Raw genomic sequence first — 25,903 nt, 5'->3', positions numbered from 1 at the left:
TGAAGCAGAGAGGCTCAGGACTCACAAAGGGCAGGGATCAGTGTGCGTGACAAAGACAAACAGCTGTCTTAATCCTCCCGTTGGAGTTTGCCGAACTAGGGCTGAACATGGCAGGGCAAGTGCAGTGGGGCCTAGGTGCGTTTCCACAAGCCCTGCCCCGGGGCCTCCTCCTTGCCTGCCCCCCACACCCCCCCAGCTATGAGTCAGCAAGTGCAGGATGGAGGCAGATGCCTTGGGGGGACATGAAACGCAGAGTGGGGAGATCAGCATGGGGGTGCCCTCCTTGCCGATGATTTGGGGGATGTTTGGGCCCCTGGGAGCCAGCTAGCACAGAGCGATATGAGCTCCGAAGGGGAGGGGAAGCAGCATTCGGCTAGCAGCACTGCACCCTCACTCGTATTCAGCGCCCACCCACCTGCCGTGGAGACGGCCAGGGCTGCTCCCTGCTGGAGGAGGAGAAGTCTCCGGGGAAATGTCCCCATTCCCATAGCAAACTGCTCTGGGCCCTGCAGCCTCCCCTTCTCTCATGACCCTGGCGCACACAGCTTTGGTGATGGGAGGAGCAGAATTACTGGAAGAGCACTCTGGAAAGCCAGGGCTGCCCCAGAAAGGAGACCTCCATCCGTGCATGCTTTAGAACAGACCATATCAAGATGAGGGGCTCTAGATGACAATGCAGGGGCCTAATCATGCCCCAACTCCCCGCAGTAGCCCACTGACTCAGGTGACTAAGAGGACCTAGGTCTCGCCCTAAGGCTTAGCATTCCTTCACTGCTGCTGTTCAGATCTGTAGGTTTCCAAATCTGCCGGACTGACTTTCTGGCACCTGTTTCCACTGGAAGGAGGAAACGACGTGGAATTTTCTCAGTCCCAAACAGCAAGCCAAATCTCCATTTTCTAGGCTTGCCCAGGTCCTGGACTCTGGCATGCACCACTCCCACTGCCTCTCTTCTTGGGGGCATGTGTCCAGGCTGGGAAGGAAAGGCTGGGTGCACCCCATCTCTAGTCACATCCTTGTCTGATTTTAACACGCTCCCCATTTCCCCCCTGCCCCAGGCGGAAGGATCAGCCATGTTCTTACTGGGTCTCCAGGCACTCCGAGCGGTCCTTCCCGTCCTTGGTCACCCTGTGGGCCAGGCTCACCCTGAAAAGGCAGAAAAAATATATAACTCAAGAAGTCATTTTGGAAGCCAAGAGTCCTGCAGGTACTGAGCAGCACAGAGACAGAGAGAGCAAAGCGGCATGGGTGGGCAGAAAATGGAGTATTTCAGAAAGTAGACCTTTATCCACACACAAAGCACCTTGGATCATTAGCCCTCTAGCGAGATGGGTCCAAGTCACAAAGATCAGGTGGGAAATTAGCTAGTGCTCCAGGGAGTTTGCATGCAGAGTTGAGCATCAGCAAATGGGGTTCATCTGGGACGATCAGAATGGATTGAGAGCCAAGCTCGCCCAGTACAGGGATGTTTGTATCTAGGGTTTTGGTTTGGGCCCATCTCTGCCTTAACGACTCCCATGAAGTTTCATTTATCATTGTCAATGAGTATGGCAACGGCACCCCTTGTCCCCAATCAGGATCAGGCCCCCCTGAGCTAGGGGTTGCATAAGTCCCTTCCTTCCTCAATGATCTTATAGTCAAGCCAAGATATCTGCCCAATCTCTCTCCCCACTGTTTGGTGGGTGCCTGCATTGCACACGAACAAGATACTTTTATCACTGCACGTACACAGAGAGCGGAGCTGGGGCCCTTGTTTCCCAACTGGGCCCTAACCTCAGCTCTGCTTTGGAAAGAGGTGTGCCATTGACCTGTGTATCTCCCACAGTGCACAGGGCTTCCCAACCCCGTCCATTCTGGGCTATTGCCAGGTGCTTAGGGACTTTGTGCTCAGAAAAGGGAGGGGCAGGAATTGCCCCTGTTGAAATATTGAGCAGGGAGTGGGAGCAGAGAGCCTGGAAATGTATCTGCTAACTGGCCTGGCTTGGTGAAAAGGAATTCCAGGGAGCAAAGGCCAGGAACAATCCCTGTGGAGGATGCTGGGATGGGGGGGTGCCTGCAATGCCAAGGGGATGGCCATGAAATGGCTCATCACTTCCTGCTTTTAAAGGGTCAGGATCTCCACATTTCTCCCTTAACGTCCCCTTCCTCACACCTATTGGCTGTACAGACTGCCAGGGCTCGCTGAGAGCCGGGGAGAGAGATGGGGCTGAGAGGTGGTGACTGGACACAGGAAGCAGGGATTCTCCTGGGAACTTGGTACTGTTAAACTTTCAGAGCTTTTCCTACAGCTGAAACGGATGATGTGCTGGAGCTGGATGTCTCTCTGTCCTGCTTTGGAGAGCCCCGCTCAGCGTAGCTGCGAATGGAAACTCATGGGCACATGTGCGTTTAGCATTGAAACCTTGAGCCCAGGATTGCTTCTTTCAAAGCGCTCTGTGGTAGGGGCCAGTGTCAGGGAGTCCCAGACTGCCCAGTTAGTGAGGAAACCTTGCACTGTGGCTTTGCAAGTCAGAGCCCCCACGACTAACCACAGTGCAGAGCATTGCATAAAGGAGAACACTATGGAGAAAGCCCAGAAACTGTGCCATCCCTGTGTGCTGACTGGCCGTCCCTGAATCTCAGGATATATGCCACACCAAGAAAGGAGACTGGCAGGAGTTGCAACATGTAGCTCTGAACAGTCAGGAAATGCCTCATCCCCCAGGTTTCACTGTGAATTCAGAGCCACGTAGGCGAATAGCCAGTTCTCTGCAACGCTAAGCTAGCTCCTCTCCCACGCACAGCACATTGTCCCTTAGCTGTGTGCTTATGAGCCCGGCAGCAACAGCCACTGTGCATACTCGCCTCCGCCCTGAGATCTGCCGGCCCCACCATCAGGCCCACTTGATGGGAATCTCGACTCTTCCACTTCTCCTTCCATGCTTCCATAGCCTGCTTTGAGCCCTGCATTCCCTCAGCCTGGCAGTGCCTTGCTAAGCATTGGCACATGGTAAAAACTAGCAGATAAATCTTCCATCACTTTTATACTTTACTTACAACCTTGCCTAATGGCTAAGGGTCGGGGGGGGCCTATAAAATGAAAAGCAACAAAGCCATTGTTTGCTAGCTAGACACTTCCATAGGGCGTAAAGCAGTAAATATAAACTGTAACAGTATGAAGGTCCTGAATACTGATGGAGATGTTTCTGGCAATGCGCTCATGCCTTGAGCCAGAACGGAGCCTTGGAAATTCGCCTCTGCCTCTTTCTGGACAGTTTCATTCCAAAGCACTATTGTGGCTTCATTCTAATGAACATCTGCCTTGCAAACAACAGAGAGTGGGCCTGCTGTTCCCAGGACACAATATGTAAACAGGAAATTACAGTTCTGGCATTTTCCAACAACAAGCCGGACTAGAGAACCCCACGGAGTTTCCTTTGTGCTGTTCTGTACACGCCCCACCCTGCATGTCTATAATGCCAGGTAGATCTCTGCCACGCTCACGGCTTCTAGTGCCAATGCTCATTGCAGCAGGGTGCATACCAGTTTGCATTCTCTTGCTGTCAGCCAGCCTCTGTAACTAGATAACAGAGGTGTGATATGAGAAATAAGTTACCATGTCTAACTGGTGGAGATGATAAGAGCTGTGTAAATCTTTCCTAGCTCGCCCCAGAGGGCAGGAAGAACTGGATCTTTAAGTCTCTTGGGAAAGCCCAGCACTAGACCTATTCATGGAAGGCATCAGGGCATCTGGCAAGGCACAGCAGCCTGGCACAGTCCCATGTGACATTCTCATCAGCAAACTAGGGAAATGTCACCAGATAAATTTACTGCACGGTGGGTGCACGACTACTTGAGAGCAGTTATCGATGGTTTGCTGTCAAAGTGGGAGGTTGTTTCGAGTGGGGTCCCACAGGGGTCAGTCCTGGGTCCAGTACTGTTCATCATTTGTTATTAATTATTTTGATAATGGAGATGAGAGTATGGTTATCAAATGTGCGGATAACACCACCCTGGGAGGGGTTGCAAGCACTTTGGAGGACAGGAGCAGAATTCAAAACGACCCTGACAAATTGGAGAATTGGTCTGACATCAAGAAGATGACATTCAATAAAGACAAGTGCAAAGCACTTCACTTAGTAGGGAAAAATCAAATGCGCAACTACAAAAGGGGGACTAACCGGCCAGGTGTTCGTACCGCTGAACAGTATCTAGGGGGTAGATGAACGTGAGTTAATGCCATGCCGTTATGAAAAAGGCTAAGCTCTGGGGTAGAGTAACTGGAGAGTGGTATGAGGACATGGGAGGTAACTGTCCCGCTCTCTGTGCTGGTGAGGCCTCAGCTGGAGTAATGTGTCCAGATCTGTGTGCCATGCTTTAGGCAAGTTTTTAATCTTCTGGTGTGTTAAGGGCTGTTATAAAGAGGATGTGAACAATGGTTCTCAGTGTCCATTTAAGGCAGGACAGGAAGTAAGGTGCTTGTCCTGCAGCAAGGGCGGTTTAGGTTAGACACTAGGAGACACTTTCTAACTGCCGGGGCAGCTAAGCTCTGGGCCAGGCTTCCCAGGGAGGCGGTGGGATGCCCATCACTGAAGAACAGGCTGCAGAAACAGCTTTCAAAAATGGTCTAGGTTGCCTTGGTCCTGTCTCTCAAGGTTTCTTCCAGTCCTGCCTTGCTACAATTCTATGGCAAGTGCCCAGGCCCTAAGGATCAGCAGGAAATCCCAGCCCTGACCCCATGGACGCTGACCGCTCATGCACCAGCCATAGCCCCCCACAGGCAAGGCCCCCTCTCCATGTGGTAGCAGGACTGGCTTGCTGGGATACCTTTGGCTCTCTCATCAGGTGGCTTCCACCTCTGAGTGCAGAGTTGATGCAGAAATGAGTGACACTGGCCTAAGCAGCCTGCTGCTTATGGCAGCTACCCCATAACTCCTCTATTCCCCCTCTAGCTGGGCCACCTTCCCAAATGGGGCACATTCAGAATCACATGGAGTCTCCCAGAGGGACTGGGAGTGGTTCCACATTGGGGCACACATGGCTTTTAGCAGCCTTTGCCCCACTCCTCCATCCACTGTCCATCCAGCCCCACTGTCACATCCTCAGGACACACGTGCTGTCCTCCCTGCCGTATGGCAGAGGGAAAGAGATGGGCCTAAGATGCTGGCAAATCCGCTCAGGTTTTGGGAGATCCTCCTGGCTGTGATGCTCTGCCAGTCAGAACCACGGGCAATGGCTTGCCCAGCCCTTCGGGAGTTGCTCAGCTCTTTGCTGCATGGATAGACGATCCCCATGCCCAGTTTAGCAAACCGCACCATACTGATCAGATGCAGCAGCTTAACATTGGAATTCTTGGCTCTCCCTGTGGCTTTGTGGGGCTGATCCTACACTTGCTGAGTACTTCCTACTGCTGCAAAGCAGAGGGCCAAGGTGTGCGTGGCAGCGCTGGCCGATGACATGGGAGAGGAAGGGGTCGACAGAAGACCCAGACCAGGAGAAGCACAGAGAGCCATGGGTGATGGACGGGGCCTTTGGGAAGTGACTCACTTGGTGACTTCAGCTGTTGAAAGTGGATTGTTGTTTAGAGCCTAGGTTTGGGGCAGAAGAAGGAGCCGGGGTATCAGGATTAAGGGCAAAACAAAGGAGCTTGATTGAAAGACCCCCCCGCCCTATCACCAGACTAGCAATCCACCGCACACAGCAGGCGGTCAGTTTGCTGGTGCAGACCTGCTCCCCCGTGCGCACGTGGAGATGGGAAGCTTCAGCAGGTTACTTTGCACTGGGTTTTAAAGGGGCTCAGCCACGCGGGCAAAGTGAGTGGGTGCTAGCTCCACCGAAGGCAGGTCTGACCCTGCGCACCGTGTGGGTCGGCGCTTCACAGGGGGTTTCATGGGGCCTTTCTTACAGCGTGTGGGGGGAGCACGGCCCAGCTAGCGAGCTGGCTGCCTCGTAAACGCAGCTGTGGCAGCCCCATAGCCATCTTGTGGGCAACAGGGCTGGACAGATGGGAATCCATCCGTGGCAAGCGAGCACAGTACGTCCTGCTGGTGCTGTTCTGATTCCTCACCACCGCCGCCTCTCGAGGCAATTGTACACCCCCCCACACCTGGCATGACCTGTGCCCGCGCCCAGGGTTTGCAGCCTGTTGGTGTTGGACAACAGAGTGCCCAGGGCTGGGCAGAGCCTGCTGGATGAGCCACCCCGCGGCAGATGCACGGATACTGTCCTGCTGGCTCCCAGCCCACGCAAGGCGCTCAAGCCCTTATGAAAGAGGAGCCTCTCCTGCACACACGTTTTCCCGCTCCCCACTGCCAGATCAGCACCGTCCACCCACTCCCTGCTGAGTCTCCCGTCCCCGGAGCCTGCACACCGGCACCGCTGGGAGAGACTCGCCCTCAAAATAGCTCTGAAGCGGTGAACTCATGAAGCTAGAACGCCGGATTGTTGCTAGTACAGTGAGAAAACGTTAAGCCGTTTATTTCCTAGCACCTCTGCCATGCATGCAGCCGGTCAGCTGGCTCCGCAGCCCCCTGGGAAGGGCATGGAGAGTCAGACCAAGGCTGTGGCTCATCTCTCTCGCCCTTTCCCTTGCTTTCGGGAAGCTCTTACCCACATGGTCATTGTTTACTTATTGGCTCCGAGCTGGGGGTTGCAGTAACATTCCTGCCCCAGGCTGGCTCCTCACTGCAACGTAGAACGGAGACTTTTCTACACTTAGCCACAAGTTCCTGCCACCAGAGCAGCTTCTCAGCGGCCTCCTCCAAGGCTACCGTTACCAAGCTGAGAGGGATTTCAATTCAGAGCCTTGAAACCCAGCCTGGGCCCAAAGGGGCCCAACTACACTTGTCGGGCTCGGCTCATGTTGGGAAGCAACCCAGCTGTGCTGGGCTCGGCTCAGGTCATCTCTGATCTCCTCCCTGGCCTGTGAGGTTGGCGTGGGAGTGGCTGGGTGCAGTGGAGTGAGTGTGACGATGAGTTGCTGCTCAGCACACACAGCGCAGCTGGGGGCGGTGGCTGGCAGGAGCGGGGCACCAGGGCAGGAGACAGGTCGTGGGCATTGGGCTTGGGGAGTGGGCAGCCAGCACCAGGCTGAGCCCCGAGGATGAGGCACAGCGTTGATACAGATTCAGGGGGGTATTGGGTCAGGTCTGAAAAGGACTGAACACTCTCAGGTCAGGTTCAGGTTGGCTGGGCCCGAGACAGGTTCTGGGCGTTACCTACCCCAAACCATGACAAATGTGAGCCATCCCAGTGTGGGAAAGGTGGGGGATGCTTTGCACATGGCTGGGGTCTTTGTGACAGTCGCTTCCCACAGTGCTCTCCTCTCCCAGAGACGGGGCGGGCAGGAGCAGAGCGCATGGCCAGCGTTTCCTATCACCTGCACCATGAATCCCGCCTTCTGGAGCGGCCAGCATGGCTCTGTGGGGCTGCCGGGGGGAGTGTCCCGCCCATGACATACCCAGACACCTCAGCAGTGCCCCACAGGTGCATGGGGGTAGCTGGGCCTTTGAGCAGCTGTCACCAGCCCTGGGTTTTAGCGGGTAAGGCATGCCCCCCCAGAAGGGGAATATGACGCCTCCTTCCCTCCCAGCTAGCCGTGCCCCCCTGGAAATAGGTAGCTCACTTCATACAAGTAGCCATGGAGGAGCCAATGCTGCAGATGGAGGAATTTTACCACATCACTACCTTCCTCTTCTGCCTGCCCCAGCCCCATTCCCCTGGGAACTGCGGAGCTGCGTTGGGCAGGGCTGGGAGCCTAGAACGCCCGAGCAATGAAGGAACATGAAGCCAGCTTTGCACAGCCCCTGCCCCACACCCTGGTTCTGTCCCCTGGGAGTCTAACGCTGCAGCCGTCTGAAGCGACGGCCATGGCAGTGCATGCTGGCACTGACAGTCACGGCAGGAATAGCCGGGTAGGTGACAGGCAGCAGGGCCCCGGGTATGCAGCCTTGTGGCTCTTGGAACGCCCAGTGGAGTCAGCGGCAGCTTGGCACGGCACAGCACTGCAGGACTGGCCAGCCGTCCGGGGGGGGGCTGGAGGCTGGGAGCACATTTCAGCTCCCTGCCTGTCCAGGTTAGTGCCTTTGTGCCGAAGCAGGTGTGCCGAGCCCAGCCAGCCAGGAGCGAGGTACAGCTGTGTGCACGCGAGTAGTTACCTTGTCTCCTCTGGGCCCACGAATGCCGGGGGTGCCCAGTGGCCCTCGTTCTCCGTTGCCTCCCTGTTTAGAAAGAACCAGAGTGCTCGTTCAGAATCTGCTCTGCACGAGGGCTGGGGGGGCAGGGGCACAGCTAGGGCAGAGCACAGGGCCCCAGTGAGGATGGCAAGGCCGCCCATACGTGGATATCTACCAGGTTTGGAGATGGGTCCAAACCCCTGTCCTCTGATGGAACAATAAAGGGGGGAGAGGGGAGGGTCTCCACAGATTTCCTCCCCCCGAGCCTCCTCCCACCGGAGGAATAATCCAGCTCATTGTGCAGAGATTTCCATGGTTCCTAGACTATCATCTCTGAGCGACTACACCGTACCCCGCACTTCAGACTGGCTCCCTCGGCTCTGCGGATCATGGGGCACAGGGTTATAACTGCATTAAGTGTGTACCATTCCAACACACGAACACAGCAATACAGAAACTAGAAACAGCCCTTTGCTCAGCCAGTGGGGAGAGGAGGAGAGTTAACCTCGGTTTGAATCGGTTTCTAAATGAGGCGATGGAGGAATGTATGGCCAGATTCCGGCCTGTTCCATCAGTGTTACTTGGGGACAGATTCGAACGCAGGGTTTTAAACAAACACTCCCAGGTCGCCCCTGAACCCTCCAAAGAACGGCATGACTTAGCCGCAGAACTCCCAGGGCTCCGAGCAGGCTAAGTGCAGGGAGCTGCTGGAAAGGAGGCTCTTGGAGGGCTCCCCGACCGTTTTCAGCCGGTCCCAGCTTGTGTCTGCTCACGCCTCAGTTACCTCAGCCCCTCTGATGGGTAGCCAAGCCCAGACATGCCCGGGACCCCCTCCCGCCGTGGCTTGTGACCCGGAAGTACAGTATAGCAGGGCGCTCTTACCCTTTCTCCAGGTGGGCCGTCTGGGCCTGGAGCTCCCTACACAGAGGTAAAAGCAGTGTTAATACAGTTGAAAGTGCCAGCAAATCAAATCAGCCAAATCCAGGCGCACATGTGACTCACCTCATCCCCCAACTCCCCTTTCTCTCCAGGGCCACCAGGACCTCCAGCTTGTCCCTAAACAGGCAGATCAGACAGAAGAAAAAGAAGATCAGTCACGGGGGTTTGGAGTAACAAACTAGCTGTGCACTCGTAACACAGCTGCAGACTACACAGTCGATCTATTCGCCAGAGAAAGCAAATCGGCCGGTTGAAAGCGTTTCTCTTTCTGATCAAAAGGGTTAACGCCATAGGTGCTGGACCTAGGAGTGCTGTCGTACCCCCCGGCTTGAAGTGGTTCCCACCTTATCCCGGGTTTACAGTTTGGTCCAATGGCTCTCAGCACCCCCACTACACAAATTGTTCCAGCCCTGCTGTTGTAAATACTTCTGCACGGGCTTACCCTCACTCACTTGTAATGGAGCTCCTCGGGTGAGGACAGCAACACACTAGCATAAGGATTCTGGGGATGAAGGCCAGGCCATATAGCCCCACTGATAAGACTCCCCCCAGCTAACCATTGGACCCAAAGAGGAGCTGCGTAAAGAACCAAACATTTCCCCACTGGTCACACTGCCAGCACATCCTGTTACATTCCCCCCCGGGGTTTGTGAAAAAAAAACAATTCATTTTTTCTTTCAGTTTGAATTTTTAGAAGAAATCAGAGAGCAAAGGCTGAGAACTGCCCTTGCCCTGCATGGGTGCTTGGAAGTTACATGGCAGCTCTGGCCACCAGTAACAGGGGCAGAGCACAGGGATAGAGCACAGGGACTGAGGGCAGTCTGGTTGCTAAGGTGGTTTACCTTGTCTCCAAAGTTTCCAGCATTCCCAGGTCTGCCAGGTTTCCCATCCACCCCAGATTCTCCCTTGATAAAAGATAAAGGGTGTTATAAATACAAAGCACCACTCCCAGCTCACACTGGTCCGTCTTGAACCCTGGAGTTTAGTTGTATCAAACTTCAAGCAACTAGACCCAGCTCCCAGCTCTTACCAAAAGCCATTTTTCCTTCAAGTGTCAGACCAATTTTTGTCATTGGCCACAGAGATCTCAGCCATGGGTAACAGATCATTAGGGCCCTCTCCGCACCAATGACAGGGATTTAAGCCCGGCAGATTTACCCACATGCTTGCTGACCTCAAAGTGAATTCGCCACTTTGAGCCGTCTGCAGTCAAGGCTGTGAAGCGGCTGGGTTTATACCTCTCAGAGGAGGAAGGTATCTTAGAAATGAGAAGATGGTTTTATGAAACCGCGAGGCTTCTGCATCCCTGCATCCATTTTGCTCTGCCCCATGGTGTTCCGGGATTGCTTGTGTGTATTCTGAACTGTTCTGTGCTCTCTGCTGCTATCTCAGGCCGCTTGGAAAGCTGTGAAGAAGCGGATAACACTAACGGAGGAAGTGATGCATCGCAGTGGCCTATGTATTCTGACTGCTGTGCCCAAAACTATTAATCTCAGTCTTCCAAGAATGCCTTGTCTCTTGTTGGGAGTTGACGCCACATTCACACAACTCTTCAGTCTCTCTTTTGGCTTGGCCCCCATGGTGTGAACCTTCCAGAAACAAAGGTCTGGAGACTAACCTTCATGAAAAGCACGGCAGCATTACACTGCCACATGCCAGATGAGCACTTTTTGCGCCCTGCAGGCATTCCATTAAAGGGAGCTCGGAGACTCCCCTCAGAGCTGCACAGCAAACAGCTCAGCACATGCTGGTGAAAATTTGCTAGGAACCCGGAGAGCCTTGGGACAAGTATGATATCAGGGCTTCAAAATTGCATCCCCCTTACATTTGCAGCTGCACATTCATCTGCTGGGAAACATTTCTGTTCTTTAAATCACAGGGCCATGAGCCACAGAGCTGAAAGCGGCCCAGTTAAGCCTCTGACAGGAAACATGATGCCCTGTAAACTTCTAAGAACCTTTTGGTGGCCCCAGTAGTCCGTGCCAATCTGGGCCTTTCCAAAGTGAGTTACAAACAGTACAGTCTGAACCCGGAGTCTGTGTTTAGGCTGAAGTTTTAAGCCCTTTTAGAACTCACCCAGTGTCAGCCAGTAGCATTCTTTTTTATTACCTAGACTTACAAGGCCTAATGCCATGATAACATTTTCCATTGCACAGCTCTCCAGACACCTGTTTTACTGTGTTCATCACCAGTCTGAACGACTGATCTAGACAGACGTCTATTATTGGTGGCCAGTGACCAGCATTTCAGCATGAGGACACTGGTGATGGATGAACAACTGAGCAGCTCCTACGCCCCATTTCCAAGGCTGCTCGACCAAGGAATGTCCTTGTTTGCTAGCTGGGTGCTGCCAGGATTGGTGTGTTTTTTAACACACTTAGCCTCTTATGCTGGGGCTCATTGTCGTACCAGGTGGCGTAACATTCAGCTGCTGGATTCACTGGTCTCCAGAACTCCACAAAGGCAGCACCGCTGAGTAGACATACCATTGGGCTGTGGCAGGGTATTTATGTTTATCCTTTAATGATAATGAAGTTTATGGATCGATGGAAGAAAAAAGGGCAATCACAAAATGGAGACCATTTGACTTTCCTAGCCCTGAAGAGAGAAAAGCCCTGGGTATCACAGGTCTGCTCTGGGCCAGAGGTTTGCCCCAAGGTAGCCCTGCAAACTGAATTTAACCAAGTAAGAGCTGCAGCATTTCTATTCACTTTGGGACACGGATTTGCTTGCCAAGGAAACTTTCACAACAATTGGTGACACCTCGCACTCTGTTAAACAATTAAATCCCCGTCCACATGGCAGGCAGAGAACAAGGCAAGTACTGCCCATCTACTGTTAATAGGAGCATGATTTCCAACTCCCTTGTGCTGGATTGTACATGTATCCTCCTGGCTTCTCACTTCATCCTCCCGGCATTAACCTTTAGCAGGGGCAGAGCTTAAAGTGGCCTGCAGCCCCCACAGCATTGACAGAGATGTATCATGGCTGATTTAACACTGGGTGTGACTCATGGCTCACCTTTGCTCCTTTGCGGCCGTAAGAACCGGGATCTCCCTTAGGTCCAGGAGGGCCTTGTAATCCCTATTAAAAACAAGGCAATTGTCAACATATGCACAAAATCAAACATCGCAAGCGTCACTAAACAGCCTATCGCATTCTGGGGACTCGAAATGGAGAGGTGGATAAGTAAACTAGTCAGAAACAGATGGATTGAGGAAGTTTAAAGTATGCTTGAGCTAGGTATCTCTGGGGTTGTGAGAGTCACATTCCGACACTGCGTCTTCTTATAAAATGCTGTAACCCTTGACTTGCTTTTGAAATTAAAAATAAATTAAAGCAGAGCCACTTTTGAGCCTCATTGGTGGATTCTAGTGAAAATGTTTAAATTGAATGTTGTATTAATGCCAATAAAGCAGAATGTGCTGTGCCATGAAAAGATGGGAAATAGCTGATCATCTAACCCCTGGCAAATGGAACAATTAAGAGACTGACATAACTTGGCACACAGAAATGAACAGGCAAAGGCTATAATAATGTGGCTATTTTACAATTTTTAGAAAAAATGGGGTCCTGACCCCCTTAAATCCATCAAATGGAACGGATACATTCCCCACCCCTTTGTGATCAATTTTTAGGTGACCCGTATCCAAAACACAAGAATGAATCAAGATCTGCCCTAGTTACACTGTTTCTGTCTTGAACATTTCCCAAGCATTCGTCAGAGAAGATTTTATGATTTCCTTTAATTACTTAATCTGCCTGTACACCAATGAAACTGCACAAACCACAGTTTGTATAAAGTGCAACCAAGTGGAGTATGTATAAAAATTTCTGTTTTGATCCTATTTTGGACTACACCTCCTGGGTGAATACTCACATTTAAAGTATAGCAAATGAAAATGTATTACACACTGAAACACCCTTCCTAGAAAAGCAGACCACTGGGTGTGGAATAACAACCCCCTGAGTGATGAATGATGTAACCTGAAAAGTCAAGGCAGAGGATTTGCACATCGGACTATTCAGGCCTTAGGTTTTGAAAGTTTTGTTTTAATAAAATTACTCTTCTTGGCAAATTTCAAACTATCTGAGGTGCTATAAGATGCATGTTTTTATTACAAAACAAGGTGTTCAGCTAGGAAGGAAACACTCACACATACACAGTATAGCTAGACTGAATCGTCTCCTTTGGAGGTTCCACTATAATCAAAGGATTAGCTGGACTATTTCTGTTTAGCGGTCAGGGTTCTCTGTTGATTTTAGTACATTAAACTCTAAGGTCAAAATTTTCAGTTAAGTCCCTAAAGTTAGAGACCTTAATCCATCAGTATTTAGTGTCCAGTCTTGCGAATGCTCACACATGGGACTAACTTTACCCACAAGCATAGGTATTCGCAGAATCAGGCCTTTGGTCATCTCAGTAAAGTGTCCTGGTTATCAAAAGCACTGAGCATCCACTACTCTAGCTAAAATCAAAGGGAGATGCAGATGCTCTGCAGCTGTGAATATCAGCCCATCTTGATGGAGGCTTACATTTGAAAATGTTGACCAACCACTTGGACGCCGTGGTGATGAATGTCATAGAAAGTCCCAGACAAACTTACACTCCACATTACTTCTTTCAAGCCACACCGTGATAACAAGGTTCTCACCACGAGCAAACCACATTTTCACAAAGATACAAAGTATGAAATACAGCCCCGCTGAATCAATGGGAGTTTTGCCACCAACTTCAATGGAGCCAGGATTTCACCCAAAGCAGCTTGCAGATTTGCCTATATATAATGGTTTCAAAACCGAAAAGCCACACAACGAGGACCTATGGGTGAAAAGCTGCCAAATCACCCCAGAAAACCCTTGTTACTCCTGGAATTTCCTATACAACTACTACTGTACTGTCCAGAAAACCGCAGATAGGAGGGAATTAGTCATGTGAATTACCTGCACATTCAAATCTCTAACAGCTGTAAGGATGGCCATTGGTCAGTGCAGCTGAGACCGTTAAACCTTTCCTCCATTACAAAACTTGGCAGGGGTTCTGCCCCTTCAGCGGAAGAGACCCCCTGTACTGTCCAGCAGCTTGGGTGACCCAGTATTTCCTGCTGTCTTGCAAACGATTGCCCGAATTTCAGATACCTGACTTATGCTCTGGAGAAAGCCAGAGACTGGCACTGCAGTGCCAATAAACCCATTAGGCATTGCCCTGTCATTCCTCACTCGTGCTCTGCTAGCTGAAGACTAGGCCATGCTAGACTTCCTTGTTCTCTATAGAGGAGGTTTTGTCACAGGCAGCTAGGTTTTGTAGTCTGCCTGGGGTGATTTCTGGGCTTTCACATTGGTCACAAATCTCAGATTGCTCGAGTGAATATCATCTTAAATGAGCCCAATTTGACCAGTGCCCTGAATGCGACATACAGAGCTAGACCCAAATATGGCTAACAACCACACCCCATACCCTGCAGGGGGGAAGTCTTAGCCAATCAGAGTCACAACTCAACGGGGAAAGGGGGAACAAAGCCCTTTTTCTGCTCTCTCAAGGCCCCAGACAGCACACGCAGGTCCTATGCAGTAGATGAGGAAGGCCATCATGCCTCACGCTGCCCCCCGCTGGGACAGCACCCAGAGGCCCCCCACTTTGAGATTCTCTTTGACTGGTTGCCAGTCTGCCCGGCTCCCAGGCCTAGGCTCCACCACTCTCCACATCGAGCTGTATTTGTTATTGAAACGAAAAGCAAACCAGCCAATACGTACATCAGATCCTGGTGATCCCTTGCAGCCTGGCAATCCAGAAAATCCACTCTCCCCCTGGCAAAGGAAAGGAAAAGGCCACCAATGAGTATCATGCTACGTGAGCAGGCAACGCCCATGGGACGTGAAGGCAGTAGGAGCTGCGGACCCCACCTCCACAGATCAGCAGCCTCCGCTGACGAGCCCTGACAGATTAGGGGCCACACAGAGGGGCACTGGCTGGCTGGAGGACTGGGCAGGAGTCCCATGCCCGAGTCCCAGCTGCCAGCCCCTCTCCCCACTGGAGAGGAAGAGGTGACAGCTGCTGATAAAACTGGGTGTTACTGGTAGCGGTGCTGGAGGGAGTCCTGGGGGAACTCCTGCCTCCCCGAAGGCAGCAGGAGGGGCTCCATCCCCAAGCCAGGGGTGGGAGTTTGGGACTGATGATGGCCAGCCAGGGGGCACAGGCCACTGAGCTGATGAATTGCTTTACGTCATGCAATGTGCCCAGACACAGCTGTGATGGGCTGCACAGTACCTGGCTACAGCCGGGAGCACGCTGTTCCTGAGAGGGGCGGGGAACAGCTGAGACACCCAGCCCAGGCCCTGTCCTAGTGACGGGCCCCTCACTGGGAGCCCTCAGCACACGGAGCAGTTGGATCCCCAGCTGGATTCAGGCCAGATTTCTTCCTATGGGACCTGTGCTGTCAGGGGGGAGGTCAGGCCTGGGCAGTTGCCTCACCTTTCTCCCTTCCTTGGCTGCTCCCATCCCAGGAGCTGTATGGCTTTACCGCAGGTCCCAAGATCAATGCCTGTTCCTGCACCCAGCCCCCGATCACGCTGTGCCAGGACCCCACCCCTGAGGGCATGGGGAGCCCAAAACGCCCTGGAGTCAAACAGAGCCTCCCGGCCCACAGGTGTCCCTATGGTAACCAGCGTACAGAGACAGCGCTCCCGGCACGCTGTGCCCCAAGCGCGAGACTCACCTTCATGCCATCTATGCCGTCAATGCCACGCCTGCCCTTCTCCCCCTGGGAGGAGAGAAACAAGAGAACGGTGTAGAACCCATTTCCGGCACACTGCCCACCCCGCCAGAGCCCACCAAGTCACAGGAAAATCCCAGCAGCTGACCTTATATCCTTTGGATCCTCGCGAGCCCTGTCCGGAAAGGAGGGGAGAGGTTAGTGACAGCAGACAGGTCATGTTCACCTCCCGGCCACGTGTGGGCTATGCGTTGGCTTGGCCCAGCTGACCAGGAAGGACGGGAGACACAGGATGCAAGCTCCCCTTCGAAGTTGGCCCGCCTCTTCCCTAGTAAAGGAGGCAGGGCTTTCCCCCTCCCCTCGTTAATGGGAGGAAGGACACATTCACACCGGCGGGTAACTGGTGTTTCAAAGTAACACTTCACTCTGGTGCATATTTCAGCGCCTGTCCATAGCACTTTGTCTCTGTCTCAACTGCCCGGGTAACCTGCTGCTCCTAGCCGGGCGCTGGAGAAGAGGGAAGACATGGCGGGTGGGCGAATGCCCAGCATGCTAGGCTTGAAAGTTCATGGAAAGGATCATCAGTCTGGACTACAGCTCTCTGACCCCAGTCCCTCTTGACTCCACAGTGGGGAGTCCTAGAGCGCCTGTCCCTCTGGCCTTGCCTTGCTGGACTGTGAGGACAACATACACAGCTGTGTTGTGGTGCTGGACCGCCCGCACTCAACTTGCCAATGTTTGGAGATGCAGACCCCACTAGGGCTGAATCAGCCAGGGTCTGAGTCCTGCCGCGCCTAGGAAAAACCTGCTTCTCTTTACTCCCCTGAGGTAAGCCCTTCTGGTGTGAGCGTCAGGAGGGGAAACCAGTGACCCGCAGCAGTGTGTGTGTGTGAGAGAGAAGCAACCATAGGCTCACTAAGCTGGCAAAGGAGCACAGAGGTAGATAAATGTAGCTGATGGATCCCCCCGCCCCGCGGGACATGGTGTTGCCAGTGGCCACGTTTCAGTCTCCAGGAGAAAGCCTAGTCATGCTGCCAAAGGGGGAAGGTGTCACAGGAGACTGCATGGGGAAATGAGCAAAACCTGCGGGGCTGGCAAAGGCCACTGACTGCACACTGCATGCCATACTCACCTTTTCTCCTCGAGTGCCTTTTTCTCCCTAAACAACAAAGGAAAGACAACGATTAAACTGAGACAATGAAGTGTGCGTCAAAACACAGCTCTAAGATGCCATGATGATGCTACTACTCCTCATCGCCCTCCAATAGACTGCAAAGAAAATTGTACATACCTTCATCCCCTGGTAGCCAATGGGTCCCAGGTCACCTTGCTTGCCCTAGGGTACAAAACCCAAACACATTAGAACCTTTATAGCAGGAAATAGCTAGCCACCACTCCTCCTGTTCAGCAGCATACTATGTACATATAAGGGGAAGATGGTATTCAAGTTCTCTCTATTTATGACGTTTTTCTATTTCTAGGTTTTAAAACAAATTCAGCAAAAACCCACACACCAAAAATCATGTTTCTGAAATATCTCTGTCCACTTCAGAACTTCATTCAACTGAGCTGCACTTTTCATCGTCCGCATAACACCCACCTCTCTACATCTGGGCTACAATCTTATCAGCAAATACAAAGGAAAGTGAAGACAAATTGATTCATTTCTGCCACATCTACGCTGGGTATTTCAGTGCAAATTTTGCTGCTGGGTTTCAAATCCAAACTTTACCAGTGGGTCATACAGAGCAATTCCTCTTCACATACCAATACACAGGGAGTACTCATTAACATTTATGTTGCAAGCATCTAAACATCTCAGAAAGTTAAAGGAAACTTAATTGCTTCCTTGGGAAGGTAAGGAAGCATTCATCCCCTTAAAGCTCTCCATGTGAATATCTGAAAATCAGGTCCTTTCCAGGGTTGGGGAAACTGAGAGCTACAAGAGGTGTCGTTTGGGATGAAAGTTAAGTCTCAGAAAAAATCTACAAAGAAGAAAATATATAGTCACATGTTTTCCAAGCTGAAAACACACAAGCTGACTGTGCACTGATGGGTGTGGGAGAAATACACCTACAAAAATAAATGTACCTACTAAAAAGGGGAGGAGGAAAAATGATGTTTTCCTCCTCCTGTTAGCAGATTAAACACCTCCCTGTAACACTGCCCTGTCTATAGTGGGAAAGGCGCATCAGAGCCAAAGTGAGGCGGGCATCCATGGGATGGGTGAGTCAGAGAAATACCCTGTAGGAAAACTAGTTATTTTGGGTTTGGCACTCAGAAGCCTGTTGGCTACAAGTTTGCAGTGAGGCGATGAAGGGCTCCTCATCTGAGTCATCAGACCATTGTCATCACTCTCGGCACCATTACCATGGTGTCCCACAGAAACACTTTGGCCCTGACTGGGAATGGGGGAGGGGAGAGAGCACTCGTTGGCCGGTCTACTATTCTGTTGTAACCAATCAGATGTCGCTACCATCTACCTTTTCCCTCTGAACTGTTCCTGTGTGACCAGCGTGGGACCCAAACATAGACCTGCCTATGAAACCCCTCCGACCCTGAAGAGACGCTGAAGTGAAAGCAATCTCTAGGCCAGCTACTACTGAAAGAGTGCATCATCACTGGAACTCATTTCTGCTCAGACTCAGGCTGGTCAGGGATTCAGACTCCGCACCGCCTTGGGTTTTCTTGATTGACCCACTGGCCGTGGGAAGGCCTGTCATTACCAATCCGTCTCTTATATTTATTTGGCTACTTTGGTTTGCTTCCCGGTTGGCCAGCACAGGGCTGTCCTTTCTCCCTAACAACGCTGGAGACTGTGGCCAGGACGTCCCAGCAGGCTGGGTCTGTGCAGAGAAGATAACCAGAAAGCCACAGGTATGAGTGGCCTAGTGGACAGCTGCTGCAGAGATTTTATTTCCTAAGACCCCTTAGTCTTGGTCCCCAAGAGAAGTAGGAGGTGGGGGAAGGAGGACAAAATTTCCAGATGGGTCACAATAAGGGAAAGTATGATCTAGCAGACTGGACATTCTCATGTAACAGGGTACATCCTATTTATTATCTGGAGTCCAGGGCATCATATTTCCTGCTGTGATGGACCATTGACAGCTAGCATGTCAACATAACGAGGAGTCCTTGTGACACCTTAGAGACTAACAAATTTATTTGGGCATAAGCTTTCCCAAATAAATTGGTTAGTCTCTAAGGTGCCACAAGGACTCCTCGTTGTTTTTGCTGATCCAGACTAACATGGCTACCCCTCTGAACACTGTAAACCTGTTAGCTCACCCAGCGTTGGGCAGAGCTACAGGACAGACTGACAGACTTATTGGTCAGAGCTACAGTTGACTGGAAAACCAGCAACGTACCGCCCCGTGCCCCAGGCGAACGAGGCCTGTGCCGCAGCACGCTAGTGCGAACCTCACCGTACCTGACACACTGAAACAACGTTACACCTGCAAACGTCTTCTTGGAATGCAACAAGCTAGCCCAGAACAAGGTGACTGTCTAGCGCCATCCCACATGTAGTTAGCCCAGAAGAAGGTGAGCATACAGACCCATCCCACAAGGGAGTGCTGTCCCAGGGGCTCTCGAGTGTTTCACACGAGCCATTAAGGGTCAAAGCGTAGCCTCTGGTTCAATCTCCCCCGTCAAAGCGCTGTGTGTCCTTCCCTACTTACCGGCTCTCCAGCATCTCCTTTCTCACCGGGAAGACCTGGCTTTCCTCTTTCCCCCTGAAACACAAAACATTCATCAATGTAGTACACAATCTTTATTTATATGTAGCTTTATCAAGTGATCCAATTTCATCCCCAGCATAACTCCCTAGAGTGACTCTCCCGCAAGGACAAGTGGCCCCGGGCATGCTCCTTGTCATTAGCTTAATGTTTCTGATCAGCTGGATGTGTGTCTAATCTTATTGTCTAGGACCAAATGACTTCATTTGCTTTGGGTCTGTGACAGGCTGCTCACCAACGAGGAGCTTCCTGATTCATAAACAGCGATACCTCCGGGCAGGCCAGCTCACTACATCTCTAGAGCTTCTGAGAGAGAGCAGTGTGGTCCACTGAGCAAACTGGAAACTGTAGCCAATGGGCCCAAAGGATTTTGCTCCTGTTCTCCCCATGACTGGTTCCTTATTTCCCAATTTCATGTGTCATCTCCCACCCCAGCCTAGGGGGAGACTGGAGAAAAGCAAACATGGCGCTGACTTTCCCGCAGGCAATGGAACGTGATCCTGGCAATGACTGGTCAGTAAGTCTGACTTCTGCTCCTTTGAAATAGAAACCAGTGATGTACGGCTAAGAGACCGCGTGGAAGGGGAACTCTTGTGAGCCGGCGTGGCTGCAGGAGTCACAGGGCTTGCCACAATGGATTGACTGGTGTTCAGTTGAGGGTCACCACCACCCTAGCTCTCCTAAAGCTCAGGAAAGCACAGCTGTGATCCCAACACATGCCCCCCTTGGTTCCGTTCACACTGTCCCCCTCTTCTACTTCCCACTGCTGGGAGCCTTGCTGGGGTGGTGGCCCAGCTTCAGTGCTGCCTGCTGACCCTGGGGAGTGACAGGGCTGTCACAGGACTCCAGTGCCAGCTCCAAGGAGAGGAGTGGCCTGGCATGGCCCACCACTGGCATTTGGGAGTGTGAATAGCATCTGGGTAGGATCCCAGCTCTTCTTGCCTGGAGGATGCAGCTGTGTTGTGGGGCTAAGGGAGGGCTGGCTTGTAAGCTCTCAGACAGCAGTGATTCTGGGGGGAGGGTGGTCTAACAAAGGGGCATGAAGTTAAAGCCACAGATACTGTTCTCTGCTTAGATCCTTAATCTATATTTTCTTGACCGAGGCAGCCTTGCTCAGGAAGGCCGCAGGGCAGAGCACAAATCAGATGGCGATTATGCCATGAGTATCCCTGTCCAGTGGCCTCCCCACGTCCCTCCATTGGATCTCTGCTCTGGTGTACCCCATCTCAGCCTCACTCCCATGGCAGGGAAGTTGCTGGGTGCATTTATTTACTGACCTCATATCCTGGATCCCCAGGTGGTCCCAGAGGCCCTCTAGCAGGCTGCAAAAAACGTGTAATGATTAGAGCAGGGAAACGTGCACAGACATGGAGAAAGATGTATTCAATGCAAGCTAATGGAGGGCTAGTCGCGCCCAACTCACCTGGCACTCAAAGGAGCAGCACTGCCCAGAGAGAAGAAGAAAGCACAATGTTAGAGACATGGAGGGGCTGGGCTACCTCAGTTAACCTGGGCAGAAACTGAAACACTGAATTATCATCTTCCCACCACCATAAACCCAGGAAGGGGTGAGCTGGACCAGACTGTAGGTGTCCAGGCAGGCAGCGCCCAATGGCGACTTACGCTGTTATAAGGTCAAGAAGAGCCTTGACGTGCCCCAGTCTGCAGGCTAGCCACTCTCCCTATACAGGGAGTCCGGGTTATTCTGATGTGATAATAAGATACCCGAAAGTCTCTTCCCCCAGTATGCTCAGCTGCACGCACCAGACCCTAGGGGGCACGGCACTGTACGTCTGGGTGCATGGCCAAGCTCCATCCCACTGGGTACTTGCTAGAAGCTAGCAACAAATGCTAAGAGAGGGCACACTGTACTTTTTGCCAGCGGGAATAAGAAGAGCTACACACGCACCCTCCCCCCGAGAGCTGAACTGTGCTAGGCAGGACACTTCAAGGCATGTCCGCGAAAGCTCTGCCTACCCCTGCGGGGCCTGGAGAGCAGAAAAGGCTCAGGGGTAGCTCTCCAGGCCTGGCATAGTTTGTTCCCTACTGCCTGGAAGGGAGGAGTCACGCTGCGTCCCTTTACTGCCTCTGGGCTATAGATGAAGATAGCCCAACGGCCCTGGCTCTGGGCTCACTGTTGTGTAGGATGGAGTGAGAACAAGCTCTGCCTTTCATCGCGGCTCATAGGAGAGCCAGCTTGACTCAGACAGCAAAGGAGAGGGGGCTAGAAAGGGAACACGTTCAGCTGGAGAGGGCAGTGGGCCCCTACTGCACAAGTGAAAAGCCCGGAGAACGCAAGACTCACCATTTGTTCCACATTATTTTTCTGAAATAGCAAAAACAATACAAACATTTGATGAGCCCCTTTAGAACAGTGTGGCCAAATACCCCGCGGCAGTGGGCTGGGGTAGACAGGAGAGAAGGGGGGCCAGAAGCAATGGAGGGGAAGAGCAAGGGAATACTCACAATCATATCTATGATGGTTTCTATTGTACTGTCAGTATCTACCGGAAACTGTACAAGGCTGGTTGCTGTGAAGTTGCGCCGATAGTTGCTGTCCGTGGCTATAACATTCAGCCTTGATTCCTGGGGTAAAACAACAACAAAGCAGCAAGGCTGGACTCAAAGGAGATCAGGAGCTGTGATGCCTCCTAAGTGCCCTTCCATCCATGATTAACTCAAGTAACACAACTTGATGGCATTCCTAAATGGGCTAGCTTGCAAGCTACATACTAGAAATGCCCTGCACATGCAAAGAATTCAGTGTCTCAGCAACTGCATCATCTGTCCTGGGAATAGGACAGTATTATCCAGGCTTGGGGAAGCGGCTGAGAAATTAGAGAGGCCATGCCACGTTCTTGGCATTCAGGAAGCCAGCTGAACTTTTCCCTGGGCCGTGAACCTCCCCCTGTTTCTAGGAGGACTCATCAGCCAGACATGCTTGATCATCTTTAAATCATTTTGGGTACATCTACACTTCAGCTAGGAACGAGTCTCCCAGTGTGGGGAGACAGACTCGCACTAGCTGGCTCAAGCATAGCATGCTAAAAGTCGCTGGGGTTGGGCCTTGTGTCTGCGTCTCTCTTTCCCAGCTGGCATACGCTGCCATCTTGCATAGCATGGTCCAGAAGGTGTCATACCTCAATTTCATCTCAGTGTCTGGGCCTGCTGGGATCTGACGCTTTTGCTCAGCCGAATGTAGAGATAGGATCAATCATAACATTCGGCTATGGAGCGGAATCCAAGTTTCCCCAGAGTTAATGTGTGGGTGTCAGATTCAGGAGTTTGTTTTGGGACCCTCTGTGTTAATTACAGGCATTGGACCAGATTCTCAGCTGGTGTCAACTGGCATAGCTCCACTGGTACTTTATTTCTAATCATCGTTTTTTCCCCCCAGCTTCAAACTTTATACTCACTGGCTGCCCTTCCTGGAATTGCTGTCAGTCATGGGACCCTCTACATCAAAGAGAGGATTAATTGACTCCTCTCAGTAATATCCTGTTTCTAATTATATTCCTTTCCACTCCAATTATGAAATACCTAGGCGATAACAAGGGCCACATTTGAGCAATTCATACCAGATGGTCAGGAGAAATGGCAATGGAGAACACTTTGATTCCCAGATGCTTTGCTTCATTGGCAGCATCTTCCAGTCCTCCACATGGCTCTTTGTACCCTTCCAAGGGGTGTCCATCTGTCACCACAATCAGGTATTTGTTCTCCTTCTGATGGGAGCCGCTGTAACAATTCAAAATGGTTAGCTGGGAATGTGTAGCTTTGATGAGTGCCCCCCGCTTCTATTCTGACATGACCTCCACTCGCTGTGTTTCACAGCATTATGGCAATGCCTGTTTGGGGTACATTGATGCCCTCGTGACGGAAGGATTAATGGTCTGCAGGTATACATCACTGGAAGAGGGCAGAATTCAAACGCTTGGCATCTCAGCCTGATTGTGTTGATGGTGACACGCGGGGAGGGGAATTCACAGCGTTTTTCTGAGGTTCTCTTTTCTTAAGAAAATTTTTGCCTCATTTTTAGGACAATAATAATTGATCAGCATTTAACATGGATGTATTTAAATTATATCATAGATTGGACTCCTGGGAAGTCCTGCATTCCAAGTGATGAACTCCCAGTAACACAGGGATCACCCCCCTCACACTTCCAACAACCTCCAGTACTGTACAAATCGTAAGTGTGAGATGGGGGTTGGACCAAGAGTTTGTAAAAAACTATTTTTACAATGTTGTCTCAATTTGTAGGGTTGTTTTATGGCTTTAACCTGAACCTTACTTATCCTGCAACATGAATGTAATAAAAGGATATTTGGAATGGAATTAGATTTCCTTGGGCGATGGTTTAATACTACGTCTAAGGATATTTCTATACAAAGAACTTGAATTATTAAACCAACAACACACTGAGCCAGATCTTTCCCTTTTCATGTCACTCAGCAGCAGGAAGCAGAAGCAGCCAGATAAACATTATTAATGACTATTTACAAAGAGCTTATATGCTGCATTTCAAAAAGAAACACAATGCTCATAATTTAATCCCCAGACTATCTAACTACACAGCACGATATCGCTAAACTCAGATCCACAGGTAACATCTGTGTAGACAGCAGCTTAACTTCCAACAGGAAACACTTCCAATGAAGGGACACAGAGGAGAAAGGTGAGTGCAGTACTTGCAACCCCAGGCCAAGCTGATCCGCTAACTTTTGACACAATCTGGAAGGGAAGGTTGGTCGGGGAGAGCACATGACAATTCCTCGTCACTGCAGAGAACAGAAAGCCTTTTACTGGGGAGTGCAGTAACCCACATTTGCAGTTTCAAGTCAAGTGTCAAAAGGACCAGGATGGCTTTTGTCAGCCTGGTGGAGAAAGGCAACGCTCCAGCTGAAGCTAAGCGCATGGGCATTAAGCTGTGTGCACTCACACATGAAGTGAGGGCATCCGTTAGGTTCTGTGACATAATGCCGAGCTTTTCTCGTCACAGCACAAGAGGTGTTGCTTCTGGTTGCCATCTATGGGAGTGAAAATTTCAGGCCTGAGTGACAAGACGGGTTAACCGGCATGCTAAGAAGCATACAGAACTAGGACGGACACACACAGTCTCTGACTTCACCTATTACAAACAGCTGGTCCTAATCTAAACCTGATTCACTGGTAACCGGGGGATGTCACTAGCTTCCTGCTCCGCTTTGGCTTCCCCTGAAACAACAGTTCCCAGGAGGCACACTGACTGGCACTGGAAGCCTGAGACCTGGCTGGCGGGTGTTGCTGGAAAATGGCTCCTCTGCTTCCCGCACTGAATTGGGTTGCAAATGGCTGGGCTTGGTTTGCCACAAGGCGGGAGGGAGAAACGCCGAGGGGCAAGTCTCTCAGGTAGCTGTAACTTGCCTGAAGACGCTTTCCGTTTCTGTTGGGAATGTGTTGTAACTGCTGCTGGTGAGCAGCTCCATCCAACTCCCATTGGAGTCAAAGGCAGGGTGCCGACTGACTTTGGGAAGGGCTAAGCAGGCCCAAATTGACATAGCCTTTGTGGTTTGCTCTACATTCATTGGTGACTTTCAGTCAAACTCCGATAACTCTTAGAAAATAGCAGACTCCTTTCAAAGGGCCAGCAGCAGTGCCAGACCCCAGTGTGCAGAAACCAGGAGTCAGGCCCCCGAATGGTGAGACTGGCTTACAAACCATGAGAGTCTAAAAAACAATCCTCCTTGCACTCTGTTTATTCACCCTTCTAGGTTTTGAGCTTTTCGGGCGCATGTTTTCAAGCCCTTCCCTGCCACCAGGAGGGCTAGAATCTTGCTTTTTTGTAAAAAAACGGATTCAAGTCAAGTCCTCTGTGGAAAGGCTGCCAATTACAGGAAAGTGGATGGCGGTGAATCACTTCATCTGAGAGCCAAGGACAACATTCTCTCTGCCATCTCTCTCTTTGGTTTGGTTCAGAGAACTGGCTTCCTCAACAGCAGTGTCGCTGCAAAATGTACTTTTGTCATCGCCGGGTTTACGCTGCCAGACTTGCAGTGTCCTAGGTTTTTACCCGGGCAATCAGCGATGTCTTCCCCAATTAGACTCAGCCCACCTGCTGATAGTGTGGGAAGGTCCCATTTCTAATTCTCTTCTGAGGGTGAGGAAGCTCTAGGCCTCAAACACTGACTCTCATTCAACCTCACCTGTCCTGATTGTGCCCTGGGCAAAGTGGGGCACCACTCCAGGGCAGCTGGTCCGGGTGGCTGGGGCAATTCTGTCACTCTCATTCTGAGATATAGTTTTCTGAACTGCTGACCTGCTCCCATTATATAAAGCTACATACAAATTGAAGATCATGTCACTAAGAGGTGCTCTTAAGAC

The 25,903-nt window shown here is 51.3% G+C and overlaps 1 protein-coding gene across 1 annotated transcript in view; it reads right to left on the bottom strand.

Moving 5' to 3' along the window:
* The window catches only part of COL6A1 (collagen type VI alpha 1 chain), a 69,853-nt gene that overhangs the window by 32,004 nt on the left and 11,946 nt on the right, over window positions 1–25,903 (bottom strand). Inside the window, exons 4-20 of the mRNA XM_073306924.2 lie at window positions 23,119–23,278; window positions 22,007–22,126; window positions 21,846–21,866; window positions 20,964–20,984; window positions 20,818–20,862; window positions 19,484–19,537; window positions 17,095–17,139; window positions 16,936–16,962; window positions 15,952–15,978; window positions 15,807–15,851; window positions 14,845–14,898; window positions 12,112–12,174; window positions 9,933–9,995; window positions 9,154–9,207; window positions 9,034–9,069; window positions 8,134–8,196; window positions 1,082–1,144 (exon numbers count right to left, since the gene is read on the bottom strand). Coding sequence (XP_073163025.1) covers window positions 1,082–1,144; window positions 8,134–8,196; window positions 9,034–9,069; window positions 9,154–9,207; window positions 9,933–9,995; window positions 12,112–12,174; window positions 14,845–14,898; window positions 15,807–15,851; window positions 15,952–15,978; window positions 16,936–16,962; window positions 17,095–17,139; window positions 19,484–19,537; window positions 20,818–20,862; window positions 20,964–20,984; window positions 21,846–21,866; window positions 22,007–22,126; window positions 23,119–23,278 — 961 coding nt within the window. The remainder of the gene's footprint in view (window positions 1–1,081; window positions 1,145–8,133; window positions 8,197–9,033; window positions 9,070–9,153; window positions 9,208–9,932; window positions 9,996–12,111; window positions 12,175–14,844; window positions 14,899–15,806; window positions 15,852–15,951; window positions 15,979–16,935; window positions 16,963–17,094; window positions 17,140–19,483; window positions 19,538–20,817; window positions 20,863–20,963; window positions 20,985–21,845; window positions 21,867–22,006; window positions 22,127–23,118; window positions 23,279–25,903) is intronic.

The sequence above is a fragment of the Lepidochelys kempii genome, chromosome 11, assembly GCF_965140285.1.
Source record: "Lepidochelys kempii isolate rLepKem1 chromosome 11, rLepKem1.hap1, whole genome shotgun sequence".
NCBI lineage: Eukaryota > Metazoa > Chordata > Testudines > Cheloniidae > Lepidochelys > Lepidochelys kempii.
The sequence above is the reverse complement of the archived record's forward strand: the minus strand, read 5'-3'. Positions and strand labels throughout refer to the sequence as shown.